The sequence below is a fragment of the Battus philenor genome, unplaced genomic scaffold, assembly GCF_028537555.1.
Source record: "Battus philenor isolate CCGP_79_NKW_IND1 unplaced genomic scaffold, ilBatPhil1.0.hap1 SCAF_7, whole genome shotgun sequence".
Taxonomy (NCBI): Eukaryota; Metazoa; Arthropoda; class Insecta; order Lepidoptera; family Papilionidae; genus Battus; species Battus philenor.
Genome location: NW_027181737.1, coordinates 5,729,579 through 5,750,543, shown reverse-complemented (window position 1 = coordinate 5,750,543; position 20,965 = coordinate 5,729,579). Strand labels below are relative to the sequence as shown.

General features: G+C 32.9%; 2 protein-coding genes across 2 annotated transcripts; one reads left to right on the top strand and one right to left on the bottom strand.

Moving 5' to 3' along the window:
* The first annotated feature begins 494 nt into the window (after positions 1 to 494).
* On the top strand, positions 495 to 15,479 carry LOC137930939 (sphingomyelin synthase-related protein 1-like). Its single transcript, XM_068774306.1, has 5 exons — positions 495 to 1,226; positions 1,343 to 1,547; positions 2,443 to 2,729; positions 9,862 to 10,054; positions 14,844 to 15,479. Exons 1-5 carry the CDS (start codon positions 773 to 775, stop codon positions 15,268 to 15,270), a joined length of 1,566 nt encoding a protein of 521 aa, XP_068630407.1. The 5' UTR covers positions 495 to 772; the 3' UTR covers positions 15,271 to 15,479.
* Positions 15,480 to 17,279: 1,800 nt separating this feature from the next.
* Positions 17,280 to 20,757, bottom strand: Sh3beta (SH3 domain binding glutamate rich protein Sh3beta). Its single transcript, XM_068774277.1, has 4 exons — positions 20,597 to 20,757; positions 20,284 to 20,487; positions 19,640 to 19,735; positions 17,280 to 19,227 (listed from the first exon to the last, which is right to left on the bottom strand). Exons 1-4 carry the CDS (start codon positions 20,639 to 20,641, stop codon positions 18,748 to 18,750), a joined length of 825 nt encoding a protein of 274 aa, XP_068630378.1. The 5' UTR covers positions 20,642 to 20,757; the 3' UTR covers positions 17,280 to 18,747.
* Positions 20,758 to 20,965: the final 208 nt, after the last annotated feature.

Below are 20,965 nucleotides of genomic sequence, written 5' to 3'. Positions count from 1 at the left end.
TTTTTTCCTAATCCCTCAACCAAATGCGTATTAAATAATCCATGGCCTATAAAAAACGGCCATATTGTTTATACACACATTGTATGCAAAAATAAATTAAATTATTAAAAACAGTAAAATTTTCTGGTCCAGTTATATGACAATTTGTTAGAAGTTTTTGTCAGGATTTTAAATTACGCATACAAATAACGAGATGTAGCAAACAGTTACGATACGCGTAAATTTAATACATTTGTTACTTCGTTATTGCTACTTCTTTACAGTGCTGACTTTCATAACAAAGTAAAGAACTTTGTAGTCAAAGTCTTGACAAGTTAACAATTATTTAAGGAATATTGATTCGTTCGTTTGATGTGGTTTTTGTTTTTACTTGTAATAACAATACTGTAACAATATTTTTCTAAAACCATCATAGTAGGTTACTGTTTTTTACATGGCAACACCTATAAATTGACGTTAAAACCAAGAAAAACATAGCGCTTCAAGCGATGAAGTCGCGTAAACTAAGTTGATACTGTAATAGTAAAATTTTCTTAAAACAGCTGTTTTCGCTGTACCGCTCGAATCATTGTCTTAAATGTCTCTTAGTCTCAGTACTTTTGTCAGTGTGCTAAATTAAATTCTGTGACACCTTATAAACAATGTTTCGGACCAATTTCAATCAATTCATTTTTACATATAGGCTTGGCTGTAATATAATTCCGTTTTAAGAGATGTGTTACTAAATATTAGATAATAAATATAGTTTGTAAATCTACGGGTGTGCGTAATTATGGAAGTAGACATTATGAAATGGAATAACAAAGAAGTTTTAGATTTATTACAAAGAGATAAAATTTCCAAAAATATTATTGACATATGTAGATCACAGGACATCGACGGACAATGCCTTTTGTCATTTGTGGATCGTGATTTTTACGAATTTCCATTTGATCAACTTAAACTTGGTGAAAGGAAGAGATTTATTTTGTTAGTGAAAAGATTGCAAAGGAAAAATCGTGCAGCTATGTTTGAGCTTGGCCTCTGCGATGATCCTGTTTTTATTAACCCTGCTACTAATATTAATTTCCTTGGCACCAATTTGTCACATCTAAGTTACAATCTACATAATCAATTACAAAATGAACTTGCTTTTGGGAGAAATTCAGATTGTATATCAAACTTTACCCCTGATGTAAAAGCTTCTAAATTAAAACCAGAAGTATGGAAGACTTGCATTGCTCTTGGTATGTATTTTCTTGTATTAATCAAAAGAAATGAGATTTGGTTGTGATTACATCATGTTGTTAAAAGATATAAACAATGTCATCAGTAGTTTAAAAGCAGTGGTTGTTTTTTACAGGATATGTTTTTTTAGTGACGTGGGTTACTGCTGTGGTCATGGTGATAGTGCATGATAAGGTGCCAGATATGAAAAAATATCCTCCACTGCCAGATCTTTTTCTGGATAATGTACCTCATATACCATGGGCTTTTGATATGTGCGAGATCACTGGATCTCTCTTAATGGCCATATGGGTGGTTGTGCTTTTCTTCCATAGGCATAGGTCAGTATGCTAGTTTTTTGTACAACAGTTGATTTATTATCACAAGTAGTTTTTCCATATTTATTTAATAATGCGCTTCCTTTATTTATTCTCTGAAATTTGAGAACAATATTAGATTTTTGAACCATTGGCTAAAGAATGAACATTGTATAAGAATTCAATTTCCTTGTCCAGCCATCTGCCTACTTTATGCTAAATCTGCTAATGCACAGTGTACATGTACATTGCCCCCTGCATTAATCATTTCTTATATATATATATATATATATATATATATATATATATATATATATACACACATATATATATAGCAAGAAAAGGCAAAACTATTGATGTTTTGGTTCAGGTGTGTTTAAATGACTACTTTTCTTTCTGCATAAACTTCATTAATAATATTTAGGTAAAATAGATCTGGAATAATATTGTTTTGTTTTTATTAACTAAGGCTTTGAATGCATTAATTTTGCAATTTAGTAATAAATTATGAGTATTAATTTAATTTTATTACATGATACAAAGTACATAATTAAATTAATATTTTCTCATTGGGCTTACACAAATATAGAAAATATTCAAATAAGCCTCATGAGAAATTACTGGGCTGATAAGACTTCATACAATAGTTCAAATTGGTCACTTTCTAACTTTATAGTGCAGTGTAATGTGCTAACTGTAAAGCATAAGACCAACTCCCTTAACTCTCTCATACTACTATAAACTGAAGCTAATTTATTATTGTTAATAATTACAATAAAGACAATAATAACAAAAGAGTATTTTACAAAAATGTTATAAATGAAGTGTTTTAGCATGATATGTATTCTAGTTATAATGTATAAAATATTTAATTTAGGTTGAAATAGCATACATGATTGGTTTATATTTCTCCCATTAGGTTTATAATACTGAGGCGGTTCTTTGCATTGGCTGGAACTGTATTTTTGCTGCGATGCTTTACAATGCTCATAACTTCGCTGTCTGTGCCTGGCTCCCACTTAAAGTGTGAGCCCCGGTTCTACCCACCTGCGGATGATCTGACTGTGTGGGGACGAAGGCTCAGGCAGGCTTATGACATCTGGAGTGGTGCAGGAATGTCAGTGCGAGGTGTACGCACTTGTGGTGACTATATGTTTTCAGGGCATACTGTAGCATTAACTTTGCTGAATTTCTTCATCACCGAATGTGAGTATTCCTAATCATTTTGTATTTAAAAGATTTTAGAGATGTAATTTTTGAATTACAGGAAAAGATTTTTAAGGTATTGTCACCTTTTTTTATTATACACATTAGTGTACATGATTAGTATTGACATGAATTGATTACTCTTTGAATAAAATACTGTTTATCTCCAGATTTATTCATCCCAAGTTAAATTTTTTTTTAACTTTCCAAGAAGACATATTCATTTCAGAATTAAAGCATGCAGTGAATACATATTTCTAATTCTAATTAATGGAACGAGTAAAGCTTTAGGAATTTAAATATTGTATAATTAATGTCTTAGATTGTTAAAAGAAGGAATTTAAAATTACTTTGATTTATTTAAAATCGCAAATAACCCCTAATAACACGAATCTATAGGTACTTTAATTAATTCTAGAGAACATTAAAGGAAAAGAATTATATTGAATGAAATATAAAAGATATACATGGTTTTTTCAAGTAGGTAAATAGCTAGAAAGTTCCTTGTTTCAATTGTGCTAACACAAGCCTTCATCAAATCATCATTGCAAATTCATTATGTATGACAGTTTAGTTAGGTTATCTAACCAGTGACTCATACAAGGGTTATTTTGACGTTTCTATTTTAGGTCGTATTTTTTTTCATTTGCCGCTTACCACACAAAAAGTAAGGTTAATGCCCTCTTCAAGTTTACTAAAGATGATCTTAATAAGACAATAGGATTCGATCTAGTCAAGATTCGGAGACATTCCCACTTGGCTTTCTTGAAGCTACTGAAATTTCGCCAAGGAGATGCATACCCTTCCATGCCAATTCTGTTACATCCTAAACTGATTCCAATATTGCTGCGCGAAGATAAAGCCGTATTCCTAGCCGAAAGCCCATAAGTACAGTGTTTTTAAGCAATCTGTTAGCCTACCCGGCCCAACACACAAAGAAAAATGTTGTCAAGAGAAAGATTAGCTAAAGCACTTCTCTCGGTCCCGTTCCTCCAGTGAATTACATCACTGATAGAGTAACACGGTGACATGGAGACGATGACTAATCACGCATTATACCGAATCATACGTTGTCTCCAAGCCTTTAGGAAAATTAACGTTTTATATGAGTTTGCATTTTAGCTTGCATTAGGAATTTCAATTAGGCCAAAGAATTTCTTATCCTCATCACACTGGAACCATCTTTCTTGACGTGACCAAAGCTTTTGACAAAGTTTGGCATATTATACACGTATACTGTATAAGAACGGCATGTCAGGTCGTCTGGTTTGCATAATAGGGGACTTTATTAGCGACGAAAACTAGGAATCGTGTCCAGGGAGTATGCTCCTCACATTCGCATCCTTTTCGACTCCTACCATTATCGTAAAATTCGACGCCTTCCAATAAAAACTATCGCCTTAGGACTTTGCTTTCGGATATGGAATATCAAAATCAATCCCTCGAAGTGTGACACTCTTCTTGCCTCGTAAGATAATTCACCATTTACACCAATTTCTCTCATGAACTGCCTGGTGCCATAGGTTGACAAAGTAGGACATTAAGGTGTCGTCTTTGACAATAAATTCAGCTTCACTTGTGGACTGAAGCTGAATTTATTGTTTTCACATTCTCCTAATTAATAAAAATAGTAAAATGTCTCTTGCCAACTAAATACACCAGATGACAGTAACGCGCACGATAATGTTATACGCAAACCCTACGATACGCCCCATTTAAAGTAATTCAAGCGAAGCGCTCTCCGGAGATTGAGATTTTTATTCGACCTCCCAGGCGATGCGGCAACTGAAATGTAGGTAACAGGTTCAACTGGTTAGCTAGAATTAAACATCCGCAACCAGATCACAAACATGCGTACTGGCATCAGGCAGATTCTTCACTATCTCTCGTGTATGAAGCGTCGTGGGAGCTTCTACAAATACTTCCTGACACTAACGCTTTTGCAATTGGTGATTATAACACCCATCTGAGCCGAGGTTCGGCGCTGTCATTCACTGGCTAATAGAGTTGCTAAACTCGAATAGATATATAGCCCAAACGCAGCATCCTAATGGACCCTTGCGTCTAGTCAAGAAGCGTTCACTGAAGCGACTCAAGCTTGGGGATCTTCTAATCTGGAGAAATAGTGTAAGGACTCTAGCTAACGTTCCTGACGGAACAGTTGAGCACAATTCCTGCATAGTGGTTTAGGCGTTGCGCCTTTCGCGCTATGTGAAGAAATAAACGTCAAGGGGCAAACAGAGTGACAGACATATATGATAAGGTTGATTATTTGAATATTATTATAAAATTTCATATTTTATATTTTCATATGTTGTCCACCACATAAATCTACAAGATAATTTATTTGGTAATTAAGAATAATTTCCGCTACTTAATACAAAGTTAAATTTTGTTTTTCATCACATTGTAATGAGCGCATTTTAAACCAGTCACGTATCTAAAAAAATATTTTTTCGATGAGAATTTTACATATCGTGATTTTGTTTCGAAAGAGAAGAAAATGTACTTTGATGCGTATCAGGCTGACATAGTAATATATGTTGTAATTTGTGTTATTTTTTTATTCACTTTCATTACAAATTTTCGTTTCTCTTAATAGAAATTATGTTTTGTCAACGAGACGGGTATGTTAGGTAGTTGGGGGCACTGGGTGGATAGACGACATAGTCAAGGTTGGTCAGTGGGCTGACTTCTATTGGCAGACATGATGATGATGATCATGATGATGATTCCGTCACTAATATTATGATATTTAAATGATAAATACTTTTAGTGATAAATTTTGCAATATTTTGTAGTTTGATCATTAAAATATAAAATATGATTGTATAAATACTTTAATAATAAGAAATAATACATCTACTAATAAATTATTGATTTATTTATGTTTAAACATTCATTGTCTGACAACAGAAATCAAAGCTAGTTTTTACATTGTATTTGTAAATAATGGAAAAAAAATATAATCTTGTTTTGTTATGGAAATTTCAGCCTAGTGTACTTGCTAAACATCGTTTGTTATCTAAAATACTGAACACAACGATAGATAAGTAAAAAGGAAGCAAATTATGTTGCGTAGTTTGTTTAATATTTACGCGGCATTATCTCAATAGTATTTCTGTACTGTCGATAATTTATTAGGAATCTTCGGGGCTGCCAGTGGCGCGCGTCTCTACAAGTTTTATTAATATTTAATGAGTTTTTTGTTTTCTACGATTATTTTGGTTTAATCAACTATTATGAGACACCGGGTTTTCGAAAACAGATATATATTTAACTAAAGATGTGCTGGCTTGTTATACAGAACACTTGTATCGAAAAACATGCGTGGAAGGGACTATATTAGTAACTTTTTGAATTCGCCTGTCTCCTATTTCTTGTCACAAGTAACTATAGGTGAAAATGCATCTGGACAATAGATTTCTGCCTCTAACAAGTAGTAATATGTAATAAATAAGTAAATAAGCGCCTGGAATATCATAAATAATATTCCAGACACTTTTTTTATAGACTTTGCAACTTGACACTGTATTTTAATTTATCGCTGTAGCAATCTGACACCCGCCATTTACGTATTGTTTGAGTGATCTCGATTTTGGAATGCGAATTCTTGTTTATATGAAATTTTGAAGAGTTAACTGAAATATTGTTGCTGAAGTTGTATTATATATTGTCACTAATCACCCATCTACATAAAATCCAAATGGCTACTTCTGTTACATATACATAAATCTGTAAGATAGAAGAAAAACTGATACACTAGTCTTTTCACAGGCCTCGATAAATGCCAAGTTTCGTTATATATTTTCAACAAAAAGTTAAATATAATTTTGACTGATGTGGTAAATCTGATGTTCGTTGTTTGTTGATTTTTTTTGACAAATTTAAATAAACTAGAAATCTTCCAAAGGTTTTTTAGCATATTGGTTCAATAAGAGCATAATTAATCAGTACACTACATATATAAAATAGATCCAATAATTTAACCAAGGTAACTGAAATGTTTTAATGGACACTGCGATGGCTTCGTGTAATCTAGATGTCCAAATCATCAATTACGTATACAATACAAAGAGTTTCGCATTTTGTTTATCAATAACGATTTATTATACTGACGTGCGTCAGCCCTGATGTGACATTGTTAGAAGAACAACCTATATTTTCCGTCGCACAGTCGCCTCAAAACCGATTTACGACGGTGCGTCACAAATGTTTGCACTTTGTGCCCTTTAGATCTCTATTAATATAAATAATATATGATTATCATTTTATTTTCCTATAAACAATGTGGTAAACATTGTTCAAAATAAGTCTTCTGTTTGGAAAACCTCATTGCTTTAATAATATTGTAATTATATATTTGTGTGTTTAAACCTCCTTCGCATCTTAACGAAAGTATGAAAAAAATAATAAGCGGAATCGGTATTAACTTTTTCGTCTTTTGTTTTTAGCATATTGCTTGGTAATGTTTAATTAGTATTGCTCCTCGATTAAAAAAAAAGATTTCTAAAAACTATCTCAATTTCAGTTCAATTTGTAGGGAATTAGGAAAGTGCTCCTGGGAGTTCCTTACAGATGAGATAGAGTCGTCGCGTGCGACGAAGTACGGGGTGTCACCCGCAATTTGCACCCGCGCAAAGCTCCGGGTTCCGATAACGTAACCAATAAGTTGACCCAACTCCATCCGACTTATATCATTCACAATTAGATTCTTATCTTGAACGCGGTTATGATCAACGGATGTTTCCTAAGACAGTCGAAGAAAGCGGAGGTCATAGTGCTCCTCAAGCTCGCTGACAATCCTTCGTGCTATCGTCCTATAATTCTCTTAAAGATTTATGAGAAAATATGCGAAAGATTTCCTCCTTTTTCTAGAAAAGTTTGAATTTCACCTAAGACACTCCTGTTTTCAGCGAATTGAGGCATCACACATGGGCGCTATTTTCCACGACTAAAGTGTATGTCTGGCATAACGATCTTGTATACAAGCTATAAGACTTCGCTATGCCATTTTCTTTCATGGCCGTTAAGCTTAAGATTAGTACAAAAACCTTCGTGTGAGATTAAGAAAATATTAAGTGTGATTTGTACAACGCTAAAAAAAGCCGTTTAAAAAAAGTAGGTTAAGAAATTTTCTCGCGAAAAACTAATATACTTTATAACTGTGAATTTGAGAGCATCTGTCGTTACGCAGACATCACGTTTAACTTTGTAAACAAAAACGTCGTGTATGTCTTAGTTTAAAAATAAATACACGCTATTTTTGTTTTATGACGTAGGGCGTAACAATGGTCGTGTCGTTTGTCTCAACTGTAAACGATATGATCTCATAACAATGCAAAATGCTTCCTGCGATTTTAAAGTACTGTACATTTCTCGTTTACATTATATTCGTCGAATAAATTAATATGAAAAAATGTAAAACTTATCTGATTAGTTAACAAAAGCGGCCTAAGTTTGCATTTGAAGGCATCCTGCCGTTTATACTGTGCATGTGTGTTTTTAGAAAATTCTATTTATTTAATGGATTCAGGCGTTATTTTGCGGAAGTTCATCCTAAGTAGGAAAAGGATCAATATATAGCTACTTCCGCCATGCAGCAGTAGTCGTGCAATAAAGTGCACCGCCCACCAGCCCGCTGATAAATGCTGATAAATGCATTTAGCAGCATTTATGCATGGCAGAAGTAGCTATATATTGGTCCATTTCTTACTTAAAATTCTATTTTATGAGATTCGTTTTTCCACTGTTTTTCCACTGACTCGGTGAGTTTATGAGATATCGACGGCAAGTACATCGGAAAACACAAAACAAAAAGATTAAGACTGCACATTTGGTCACCCGAAAAGACAACGATTAAAATAAATATAAGTATATAAATTGACATAGGCACAGTTGGCACATTGGCCGCTAGTATTATCTTTAATTAAATATCTGCATCTTCATATATTTTTAGTTCATTTACAATTGCTAACGCCTACTAGTCCTTTTTATCCTGAAAAGAAACTAAAATAAGACAGGAAGATAGTGGTGGCGAATATACTATAGCGAATATACACCTTTAAGATATAAGATGGCTTGTTTCGTTTATCCAGGAATATCTTCTAACTAGAATCTAATCCTATCATTAGTTTTTCTTCTATTAATATTCCCAATCTGAAGGCTACGTGAATTATCTCTTCAAATTTTACCACAACATATTACGTAATAAATTTCAACAGTAATGGATTATATACATAAAAATACTTAAGAAAATCATCATTTCGAAAAAAAAAATCATTAAATTTGTAAAGATAAAAAAATGCTAAGTGATGGGTGAATCAATTAGTAGGCGACAACTTTAAATCTCCGTGTTTGTGTTCTTCTAAAATGTTGGTAATTTTTATAAGAATGGTACACGTAACATAACTTGCATCTAAGTTTATGTTCATGTTATCGTCATGTTCGCGGATAGACGCCCGCTACAAGGTACAGGAATTCCCCAAAGATCGGAACAATGACCAGCTATGCGCTGTCTGCATCCTGCTACGTCCCGCGACCTTAACTAGGTTTTTTATAATCCTTAATTTTTGCTTAGGGTTTTATACATGTTTGGACTTGTCAACCTCGTTGTAACTGTCATAAACATTCGCCATCACACCATTAAACAATTATAATGGAGGCTAGGCGCCAATCTGCAAAATAATTAAGCCTCTTCCGACTTTGTTCCGACAGAACAGATCGACAGTAATTCTCTCTTCGATTCTTGGCACATTCCATCAACACATGATTCACATTTTTTCGACACAAACTACTATTACAAAAGTCCTGTTTTAGCAACCTTCCCAAAGAATGTGCCCAGATCTCGGCCTTAAAATAAGTATTATTAATTGTCTATCTATTTTAATCAAATTATGTTAACACTACCAAGTTCGTGTAATTGGTCTTGATTAGTAGGGAGTTCATTTTTAGAGCTCCTTGACCCCGAAATCTGTTTTCGTTTTATATTGACCCGTAAGAAACCAATTTTGACCTCAAGAGGTCGATCAACCAGTTTGCAATTCCATGGATTATACCTAAACAAACTCTTCAGAAAGCCAACATTCCATTTGTCTTTTTTTGGTCTTTTAGAGATTTATTGTTGTTGCAGATACTTCGCGCAGCCTTTACCTGCTGCACATCCTCACGTGGGTGATGAACATGTTTGGCATCTTCTTCATCCTGGCGGCGCACGAGCATTACTCTATCGACGTGTTTATCGCCTTCTACATCACGTCGCGACTTTTTCTCTACTATCACACGCTGTCCAATAATCAGGCCCTAATGCAGAATGACTCTTCCAGGTATAGACTCCATGTTTCTACTTACTGCTTCAAAATCTTTACGGATCAAAATTGACGTAAATTTAACTATATATTTTTGTAATATGTAAGCTCTTCGAATAAACAGATAATATATTGAGGGTCCCATAAATAAATGTCAAACAACAGACAATAAATAAGTAATTCGTGCTGCATTGGCCTTTTTTAGAGAAAATTAAAAACTTGCATTGAAAATTATTACCAATCTAAGTTAGATTAGTTGTAAACGACTTTGTTTAAAAATTAAATACTGTGAAATCTCGTTTGATGCGGTAAATCCGTTCTGCAGAAAAGCGCATATAATAAATTCGCATTAAAAAAGACTACTTGTCTGGAAAAAGTAGGAATACGTTCCGTATTTTATAAAATCGAAATAAACAAAATAAGAGTTAAAATTTACTTAAAATCGTACCAAAAAGTTTGCAGAAATTAAAAGAGGTAGATTGCTTAATGAATTACTTCGAATGCTTAAAAGATTCTTATAAAAGCTTAAAATATGAGCTTGAAATAAAATAAATTGAATTAGGTTTTTTTATACAAACCTAATTCATGGAAAACATTCATTTTATTTTATTGAAGATTATTCTTGTTTTACAATTTTTAATTATTATCGGTATTTGGTAAGGGTTTACACCGTTTGCGAAGTGGTTCCAAGTCATCTTCATCATCAGAAGACTATTTCTGCAATATATATTTGCGGTAGAGGCAATGGAGTTTCACAAACTTCATTTTCGTTCTGTGTAGCTCTTGCTTGTAGTGAGCTTTTGCAATGTAGGGAAACCCGAGTTGCAAAAGCTCACTCTAAAAACAAACCACTGACCTAGATGTGAAAATTTAAGGTAGATGCAGCAGTCCTTTACATCCATAAACGTTATGTGTTCGCGTAACAAATGGAGTGAACTTCGAACGTTCGGCTTCGTGAACAAGCCTTTTGGATGAAGTAGAAACCGCATAACTTGAAAAAGTCGGAAAAATAATCCTCATACAACCTTACAGTATTAATAATATTTATTTTTAAACACATGATTTTCTAGGTGTAGCTCTCTAGTCATATCAGACAATTTCAGCCGAGTCACGTTATATCGTGACTAAGTTTAATTAAACAAAGCTAAAAAGATTACTTTTGTTGGGTTAATGTCCCGTACGTTTGAATCTATATAGTTAAAAACTACTTATCAATTTGGACGCGTGTGGACAGATACACAGACACTAAGACAGACAACGCCTCATGATGAGTAATACGTTCTACTCAGGCTTTTTAAATACAAAACCGCTTCAGTCGCTCTATGAAACAAACATAATAATTTCATTAGCAAAGGCGTTTTAAAACAAACGCGACTGGGTTTCGAAATATATATACATATACATCTAATTAAAAATTTATCAAAGAATCCTCCGCGATCATTCAAATATTGAACATAATGTCTGCTAGGTTGCAACCTTAACACTGTCGCTTACCTTATATTATTTGCAGTGAGTTATTTAGTGTTTAGATTATCCAATAGCATTTTGCATAAAGCAGAAGCTTTTTCCAGGCTGTATTTTTTAATAGAACACCTTAAAAAAATGTTGCTCGTTCTAATGGATTCTCTGCAGCTATATTTCTACCATATTTCCAAAACATGACAAAATATTTGAAGATAAAATATCTATGGAAATTTGCTTTACGGGAATTTCCAGGCTTTTACTAGTAACAGTTGCTGAGTTTCTTAAGATATGTGTCTACGTTAATAGTTGAAGTTAAGCCAATAAATGTTCGAAGACCAATCCGCTTACTAACTGCGAACTCTCCAGTTTTTATGTTAAGCTAACATAGATCTCCGTCGAGGCCCCGGTAGATTCTCGGGATCACCTAGACCACTTTGGGAACCTTTGAGAAAAAAAATCGTGTAATTACTTCGAATATCGAGGACATACATGTATCGTTATTTTTGCTTCCTAATACATCGATGTTTAGAAAAATAAAGTGTACATTCGAAAAAATAGATTACACAAGTTGTTTTGTGTGGAATCTTATCACTCTTATAACGGTTGCGGCGCATTATATTTATTTATTATATATAATATTAGACGCAACGTTTAGACGTTTTGCTATATATAGCTAAGAAGTAAGAAAAGGACTAATATTTAGCCACTTCCGCACATGTTGGCTAAATATTGGTCCTTTTCATACTTAGGATGGACTTCCGCAAAATAACGCTTGATTCCATTAAATATTAAAGCTAATAAGTTTAGGCAGGCGGTTTTAACGAGTTACTCACAAAAAAACATAAAATAACAGAATACACAGGATACTAAAAGCTTTCCTTAGTAAGCCAACGGGTACTTTTGGTAAATTATATTAATAGCGGTATTATCTATAGTATATGTAATTAATTTAGTTTGTTTTGCTTCCATAAACTATAGACGCAAATTCATATTTAACGACCCATTGCTGCGTATACTCGATTAGTAAACATCAATAAACGGAAGGTCGGCGTAAAAGTTGACCCTGTTTTGGAGAATAAGAATTAAGTTATAGGTTTATTATTAAATATAGGCGGAAATTAAAATCACTTACCGACATCGGTGTGTCTCCTAGCAATATTTACATTAAGCTAAACATCTGAAAATCGACCATGAAATTAAAGAGGTTAAAGACCTCTTTAATTTCAATAAAATTAATTATTTCAATAAAAATTATTTTCTTTTACTTGTATAAAGTCATTGTATAGTCAAAAGGCATACAGTACAGTACCATACTGCTGGGCTCAAATTGTCATATAATATTAAATGATTGGCTTTCTAGTATCATTGCTTCTTAGTAAAGAAATATAACGTCGATATACATTTTGTATCATTTGCTGAATAATAACTATCTTTATTAGGAGATATTTGCGTCACTGATTATTATTTTCCCGTTGTGTGTTTGTTAATAACATACTTCGATTCCTGTCTAATAATTTGGTGGTCTAAAGTTTAGATTATTCGAGTAAATATGATTATCTTTGATATAATTCCTCCTTATAATATCCAAAGATCGTAAAAATTACACAAATTCTCAGAATTTTTCACTTTGATTATAGTTGGTGCATGCATGCGTAAAAATACCATTAGAAGAAAAATCTAACGTGAACTCACCGTACAAATATTTAACTGTTAAGAATAATGTTGCGGCGTTACGTACAATGCGTTTTGTACAATAGATCATAAAATATTGATCGACATGTAATTTACGATAGTACTTTACGAGTTGAAACAAAAGATTATACTTATTATTAATCTATGATATGTATATGTATGTGCAAGGGAATTCACGGTCCCGTGAACAGTAGGTGTTACACATAACAGGTATGTGAGAAAAAGTGGTACAAAAGACATACGAAATCGGTCTTCAAGAGCAGTGTTTCAAAACGTGGGACCCACGCCCCACGGAGGAGCAATTCGAAAGTGAACTCGGCATGAGCTTAACCCTTTCGCTTTATGTCAAAATTAGGTATGTTACATAATAAAAAATACAAAAAAAGTAGGTGCATGGCACAAAAAGGTTGAAAAGGAATGTTCTAGTGCGTTTTTAGTTCCAAAAATTTAAAGAAAGGAAAGATTTTATATACCATCAATTGGTAAAATTAATGCCAAAAAATTGCGCGGACGCGGCTTGTTCTTGTTTCATGTTTGAACAAGTCGCCGATAAGTGAGTAACTCGTTGCAAACAAACTGTTTTTGTTAAGTATACCCTAGCATTTTATTAAAATTATATTTTATAACAATACACTGATCGGCGAAGAAATGTTTGCGGGGTGCGTGTTGCTTTTTCCCGATCTAAACGTATAACAGTCTACATGTAACGGTCAAAAGAAATTATTCCTAAATCGATATCTCACTTTAGGCTTTGGGATTCCTATATAATAATAGCGCTAAGTTGCACTATTAACGTCATCGAATGCATAGTGTTCCTGTGCACAGGATGCATTAATTCAGTGTCTCGCATCCTATCAATTTCATATGATCGTGAGATAGGATATTGCATCCTGTTCAACTACGATATTACGATACCTTATGACAGATGTAGAAAATTCATTTGGTTATGTTTTCCATTCTCTCTATTTTCATTAAACAAATTGGTTTTATAATTGGTTTAAAACACGTAAAATATTAATTTTGAGTTATTTATATTTATAATTATAGTAATACTTGAAGTAAAAAGAGTCTGTTTAAACATGCCATGACGAGCTTTGCTTGCATACGTTAATTTTTTTTAAAAAGGTGTAAACGTGAATAAAATAATAACAAACTACATAATTTCCTTTCACCGTTACATAACATCGAAGCAGTTGGTGCACCGTCAGCAGGGCACGACGTAAATATAAAACGATATGAAATAATTTTGTGTCGCGTTCGCGTAAGGTAAAGCGTTATCTTTATGAGCAATTCGTTGTAGTGAATTATTTTAAGAACGCAAATGTTTTTTCTTATTGCGGTAATACATAATTTAACAAAAAAAAATCACAACTTATACTACTACGTGGCTAAAAATGCCACCACAGAACCATTTAATTGGTCTTATGGACAAACTGAACATTTTATAAACAGCTTCTAATGGTAGCCGTTAAGTATTATCTGTCTACAACCTCAAGTGTAATTTCAATTGTTTTCCTAGATTAGTGATCTTTGAAGGTTAAATTTATTATTAATATTTTACATGGCCAAAGAATAGCGTTTTATATTATGTCACGTTTTAAAACTACTGATTACATTTTTTGGCTCTGGTTAAATGTACAAAAAATTTCAGGACTAGAATATGGTTTCCACTCCTGTCATTCTTCGAGTCTGAAGTGGATGGCATCGTGCCTAACGAGTACGAAGGACCCATGACAATCCTCAACAACCTGCGGCAGTGGCTGGTGCAGCTGGTGTCTGATGTCAAAACATCATCCATGGCCAAAATAGCCGGCACGAAGCTGCAGGAAGGTGCCGCCATGGGCGAGTACTCTGTGGTCAGATTGGTCGACGGAATAAAAAGAAATCTGAGCTTGATAGAAGAATACAAAAATTCCCGTCAACGATTAGTCACGCTCGACAAAAACATACAGGCGTCCATGCTGGAGGAGCTCCAGGACAACGAAATGCGCCATCGAAACATACCGGACCTGACCGGAGATGGCCTGCTGCAGAGCTTCAGCCCCCCACCGTCGCCGGCCGTCAAGAAAACTATATAACTGCGTAGCGTAATGCAGAGGCTACTATAGTTTGCGCATCATAACAGTATTTGTACGACCAAGCGAGCTAGATACCTGAACAATGTTTCTACATTTCCATTATAGATTTTATAAATTGTTATTTCGTATTTATGTTAAGTTAAATATGTAATAAATTGTTAAGAGAATTTATTTGCTCAAAATAATCGTGGAAATAAACATTTAATGCTTAAGGCAGTCTCATTTATTTGGATACATTTCATTCTATACTTTGCCACGTAAATGTGAAGATGTCATTTAGTATTCTTCTGAGCGCGGGCAGATCGTGGTCTGCGGTGAGCGTGTAGACGGTGGTGAGTCCAGCCAGCAAGTAGGCGGGCCAGCGCTCCGGGGCCACGACGGCCCACGCGCCGCAGCAAGCTAGTCATAAATCTGAATGTAAATAATTTTCTGCAAATCGGAGAATTTGTAGTTTTAAAACCCTTTTCAAGAATCAATAATGAACATAATAACTCGTGTTTACGTTTTAATATGTAATTTAACATAATACAACTAACAATAATGGAATCCCTGGAACTTGACGATAATTAAATTGAACTTTTAATTATTAAGACGACTTGCTACACTATTGAACGCTAACAACGGTAGTTTGCACTGTTCGAGAAACTCGTAAACATTGAGGAATGATGAATGAAAAGATATATTCAGAAAAGGTATTTGATTCCTTTATTTAAAATTTGAACGGAAATGTTTATTTGCCTGCGACAAGTTAGTCCAACGAAGAGCACTTACAAAACATCCGTTTAATTTTTAATCATAAGATCGTTATCAAATAATGAAAAAAAAATTTAAACTTTAATTTGTAAATTTTATATGACCCAGAAAACAAGCAATATCCTAAACTTTCACCAGTTGTTAAGAGAATACTTTGTGATCGATCAAAAACTATTAGAGTCAATGATCATGTCAAACTTAACCATTTACCATTCACGTAATCATTTCGACGGTACTACTTTATAATCGTAACAAATTATTACAGAGATGTGATTCCGTACTAGTAAAACAATTTCATAACAATCTTCACAGTAGGAAATTAAAAAATATTGTTACATTTATGGCTATAGTAGTTACCAAGTGAGAACGCCTTACGTAAGTATTCCTTGAGGCCTTTTCCTCTTAAGCTCGTCAAGGACCCTCGGATACACTCGTTAGGGCGGAAAATCTTAGTAGCAGTTTCTTAGCAACGGTGAAGTTGAGAGGCGTCCGTGTTCCGGTTCGTAGCGTATAGCTAGGAACTGCAGTATCGGTATGTCGATGTGGTTTTTTGCCTACTTTTTGAGACTACGCGAGGCGCAAATGCAGCAGCGTAGAGGCTGTAAAAAATGATTATCGAGCCGAAGTTTGGTTGGCAGCTAAACCAAATCCTTTCTACAAGCAATGTTTTTATTAGTAAATTGCTAATTGCAGTTTTAAAAAAATGATGTACTTCGCAGAATAGCAACGGCATCGCTGAAAATACGCGCATTGTGATCATAGAATAGTTAGGGCTGTGTGTAACTGTACAGCTAGACTGTTATCCCACGTAGAACCAACAAGGATGCGCGAATTCCTGTTTATCATAACTGTAAAAAAATCTCTTTAAATAAAAATTGGTATGACGCTCACTATGTGTCCGACATTTAAAAACCATAAAAATCTGCCACCAATAAGTTTGTGATATTTAAAAATTTATACCAATGAATTTTAGGTAATGGAGAGTGCAATTTCGATTATTAATCTTTTCATAGTCTAAAGTTTAGGATATTTTGCTTCGTATTGTAAATCATTAGATCACAAATTTAGATTTGTTTTAGTTATTACGGAAAAAGAAAAAATCCAATTTTCTCATCAAAATTATTTTATCTCCATGCATGTTCTTTTAAACTGCCGAATATTCCGTTAAATTTATAAGTTATTTATAGGTTAAATTTAGGTATAAAGACCTTATTTAAAATGCATTATTATTATTACGACGTCGATGCCCAATTTTCAACTAAAAGATTAAAAACAACATAATTTGAAAATCGTATTAAATAAATGCAAAATCCAATGAGTTAATTTTATATTGCTGTTTTAATCCAATCAAAATGATAGTTTATACACATCTAAAGTACGAATGTATTATTTATGATACTCTGCACAAAGTATCGTAAGTACTAGTTAAACCCATGTTATCTTTTACTTGCGATGTCCATACCCAATTAAGAAATAGACAATGAAAGTGATATAAATATAACTTCTTTACAAGCAACATTTAGTAAAAAAAAAATTCGATCCTACATTTAATTTTGACTTTTCATAGCTGGTTACTATGAAACACAAAAAAATCCTTAAAAAAAGCAAGACAATCTGAGAATACTTATAAAATTGGTAAAAAACAGAAATAAAATTTTATACAGAAACTTTAGTTAATAAAAATAAAAAAATTTGTTTCACCCAAATTATATACGTCGAAGATTTGCTTATTTAAAACAGTATATAAAGTAGTAATGTCCATAATACGAATGAAATGTAATACATGAAGTTGAGTGGAACCTAACCAGAAAAAATAATCTGATTTCATAGCAATTTTACAATAAGAAAGCAAAATACTATGACGGTCTGACTAGCGCAATTTTCTTTCAAATATAGTATATTTAACTACAAACACTAAAATCTTTTAATATTATAAAAGTATATTTGTCCAAGTAGCTTCCTTTATAATGCTGTAATGAGCTATTGCCTAATTATATGCAAGGTATGTGATTCAAAGAAATAGCACCTTTAAATGTAATCCCTCTATCAAGCAATATTTAAAATAAAAGAATTAAAATTATATGGCATTTTATATTATAATTCATGTGAAAAAATTAGTTAAAAAATCTGTCTTCAATAATAGTATTAAAAAACGACAAATAATACAAAAAAAGACAAGCATTATAGTTGACTGTTAAGAATGCTCCTTGTTATTGCTTTGAGCTATAATGTCAGCACCTCAGATCAAACATAAAACTAAAATTGACGTAAAAGTTGTCATGTTCTTGATAAATATATAAAATAGAGCACTCTTAGAAGCAACTAACTTATACAAGAAATAAATTATTTGTAGACTTATACATAAGTTCATCTTGCTCTTTAACAATAAAATTTTGCAAAATATTTAAATAAATATTAATACTTTAAAATAATACAAAGCCTAAGTAGAAAATGAAATTGTTATATAGAATTCATATTTTCGATTTCATAAAAAAATTGATTAATACACTAGTGTTAATAGGCCACTTCATAGACATCATTCATAGAGTTGAATGTACATTGCCACATAACATTAATTCTCAACAAGTACTTCTTTGTATTATGTACAATGATTAATTATGTCAAAGAAGTGAATGATGCAATATAAATAACAGAATGAGTAGTGCCTGCTTAGAGCTAAAGGATATTGATTGAGCTGTGAAGCGCAGCAACATGACTTATTCATTACTCGGCAGCCGCTTGTTCACTCTGAATGAGGGCTACAGATGGATCATCCAATTTCCTTTCAGTTTTACCTGTTTGGTTCTCATCCACCTGCTTCTCTTCAGATTGTTCGCGAGAGCTTACTGCACCATTTATAGCCTCTTCATTTTTAGGAGAACTTTTATCACTTTCTTCAGTAGCTCTTGTGAGAGATGGCTCTTTATCAATAGAACTTTGTCTCTCTGGTGTTTTTTCTATTTCATCTAAACTCTCCTTCACTGTTGACTCTGTTGTGGCTTCGTTATGCTCTTCATCATTTGGTTTTGAGGTACTTGTTTCCTTTTCTTCCTCTTTAATTGGTGTGGCTTCCCGTTTTGGTGAATCTGGTTTTGTTGTAGTATCTTCCTTCACAGGTGATGGTTCTTTTTCTCTAATTTGTGTGGACTCATTTGGTTCCTTCTTGTCTTTACTGTCATCAACATCTCCATTGACAGCATTTTCCTTCAAACATTATTAAGTAATACTTTAATAAATGTCATTTAATAGATAAGTTACATTTCTGCAAAATTGAAATATGGCAATCAACATATTTTCATCAAATCATCTATCACTTAAGTGTGGTGATTATTGATTAAAAGCATTATTGGAGTAAATGTACAGCTTATTTGTCAGCAAAAAAGCTTTAACACCTAATACTAGCCTTGATGAATCAAGTGATCACCACTTTGAAATATGTTACATTATTTGATTTTTTCTATTGAGATACAATGAGCTAGTAACTTCTAGCAGTACAAAATTTACAGGGACAGAAAGTAAACAATAATTTATTAATGACATAATAATCTAATTATCAAAAGGCTTTTTCTTACTATATTGATGAACATTTTCTTAGAAAATATTTAATATATCTTACCTTTTCAGTCTGTGTTGGCTCTTCAGGTGGAACTTCTAATTTTAAGAACTGCTCTAATGTGTCAACTTCATTTGCCAAATCAAATTGGTCATAATCCTGTGACAAACAAAATGAAATAAGAAATATGCTCTTTTTTTACTTAAAAAGTATTAGCTGATTCTATGATTCTTTCAACATTTTGTAGTATTTCTCATTAAGGTGTGGTCTTATAATTCAACATCAGTAATTTTTTTTGTTGTAGAAAAGGTACCAAGCCAAAATAACATGTGTATTTTAATAATAAAAAAATGTACATGTATATTTCTGTCAGTTATAAAAAAATATCTTAATCTTGTGCATCAAAAAGAGGTTGTATAATGTAATGAAAAGTGAATAAATTTTATTTCAAATACAAAACATTCATTAAAAGCGTTAAAAATTGAATATGTAATATAGACCTATTAGAGATTTTTATTTTTAAATCTTAGCGACACTGCAAAATAATCATTAATACCTAATATTTTTTATTGACATTTCGCGATTGTATAAATATGTAATAAATTCAGATTTGCAGAAATGAGCATTAATCGTAACAGCCGACATACCTGCATTTTATCTGATGTAATGAATATACGTGGAGTAAAATTAGGTAATTATGTACTCACCCCGCAGTATTCTTCCTCGTTAAAAAGCTGCGGAGGCAGCGGGGACCGCGGATTAGGGTCGCTCACGGTGCCTCCGTTAGACTTGGCGTTGTTTTGCATAAAGTCCTTATCCGATTCCCTACCAGGTTCCGTTATGTCAATGATCTCATATTTAATGTTCTTCGAGTCTAAAATCATTAATACGCGTTGCTGTCTCTTCTTTACCTGTAAGTAAGCGATATCACGTAATCGAAAACAAAAGTTATATGACTCAGTTTAATAAAAAAGACGAAAGGCACCCAATGCCCCAGGAATTTTCTAATATTAAACGTACCTCCTTGTTACCAGAAATACCACTTATATAAACTTTGACAACCATGATTGAAAATTACTTATTAAACTAATAAATTTGTAAAAAATACATGCGAAAAACACTAAAAATGAAAAATAGGCTTGGCCATTAGTCGATCTGTTAGAGTAATAATAATTACTACTTCATAAATGTCTGTCCAATTTGACGTAACTAGTGTTACCATATTTCCCGACATTTATTACATTGAATTGCTAATTTAGCAATAATATATTTAAATAAATAAAACAAACATTCCTTAACAATGTGGCTAAAAATATTTAAAACGTAGTCAAGTGTATGTAAATGTTTTTCTAGTATGAGGCAATACAATTAAAAAAGATATTTGTAAAG

Coding starts and splice junctions, on each gene's coding strand:
- LOC137930939 (XM_068774306.1), top strand. CDS start 773: ATGGAAGTAGACATTATGAAATGGAATAACAAAGAAGTTTTAGATTTA. Junction 1,227..1,342: donor GAAGACTTGCATTGCTCTTG/GTATGTATTTTC, acceptor TGTTTTTTACAG/GATATGTTTTTTTAGTGACG. Junction 2,730..9,861: donor GAATTTCTTCATCACCGAAT/GTGAGTATTCCT, acceptor TTGTTGTTGCAG/ATACTTCGCGCAGCCTTTAC.
- Sh3beta (XM_068774277.1), bottom strand. CDS start 20,641: ATGGTTGTCAAAGTTTATATAAGTGGTATTTCTGGTAACAAGGAG. Junction 19,736..20,283: donor ACGAGGAAGAATACTGCGGG/GTGAGTACATAA, acceptor TGTTTGTCACAG/GATTATGACCAATTTGATTT. Junction 19,228..19,639: donor AGCCAACACAGACTGAAAAG/GTAAGATATATT, acceptor TAATGTTTGAAG/GAAAATGCTGTCAATGGAGA.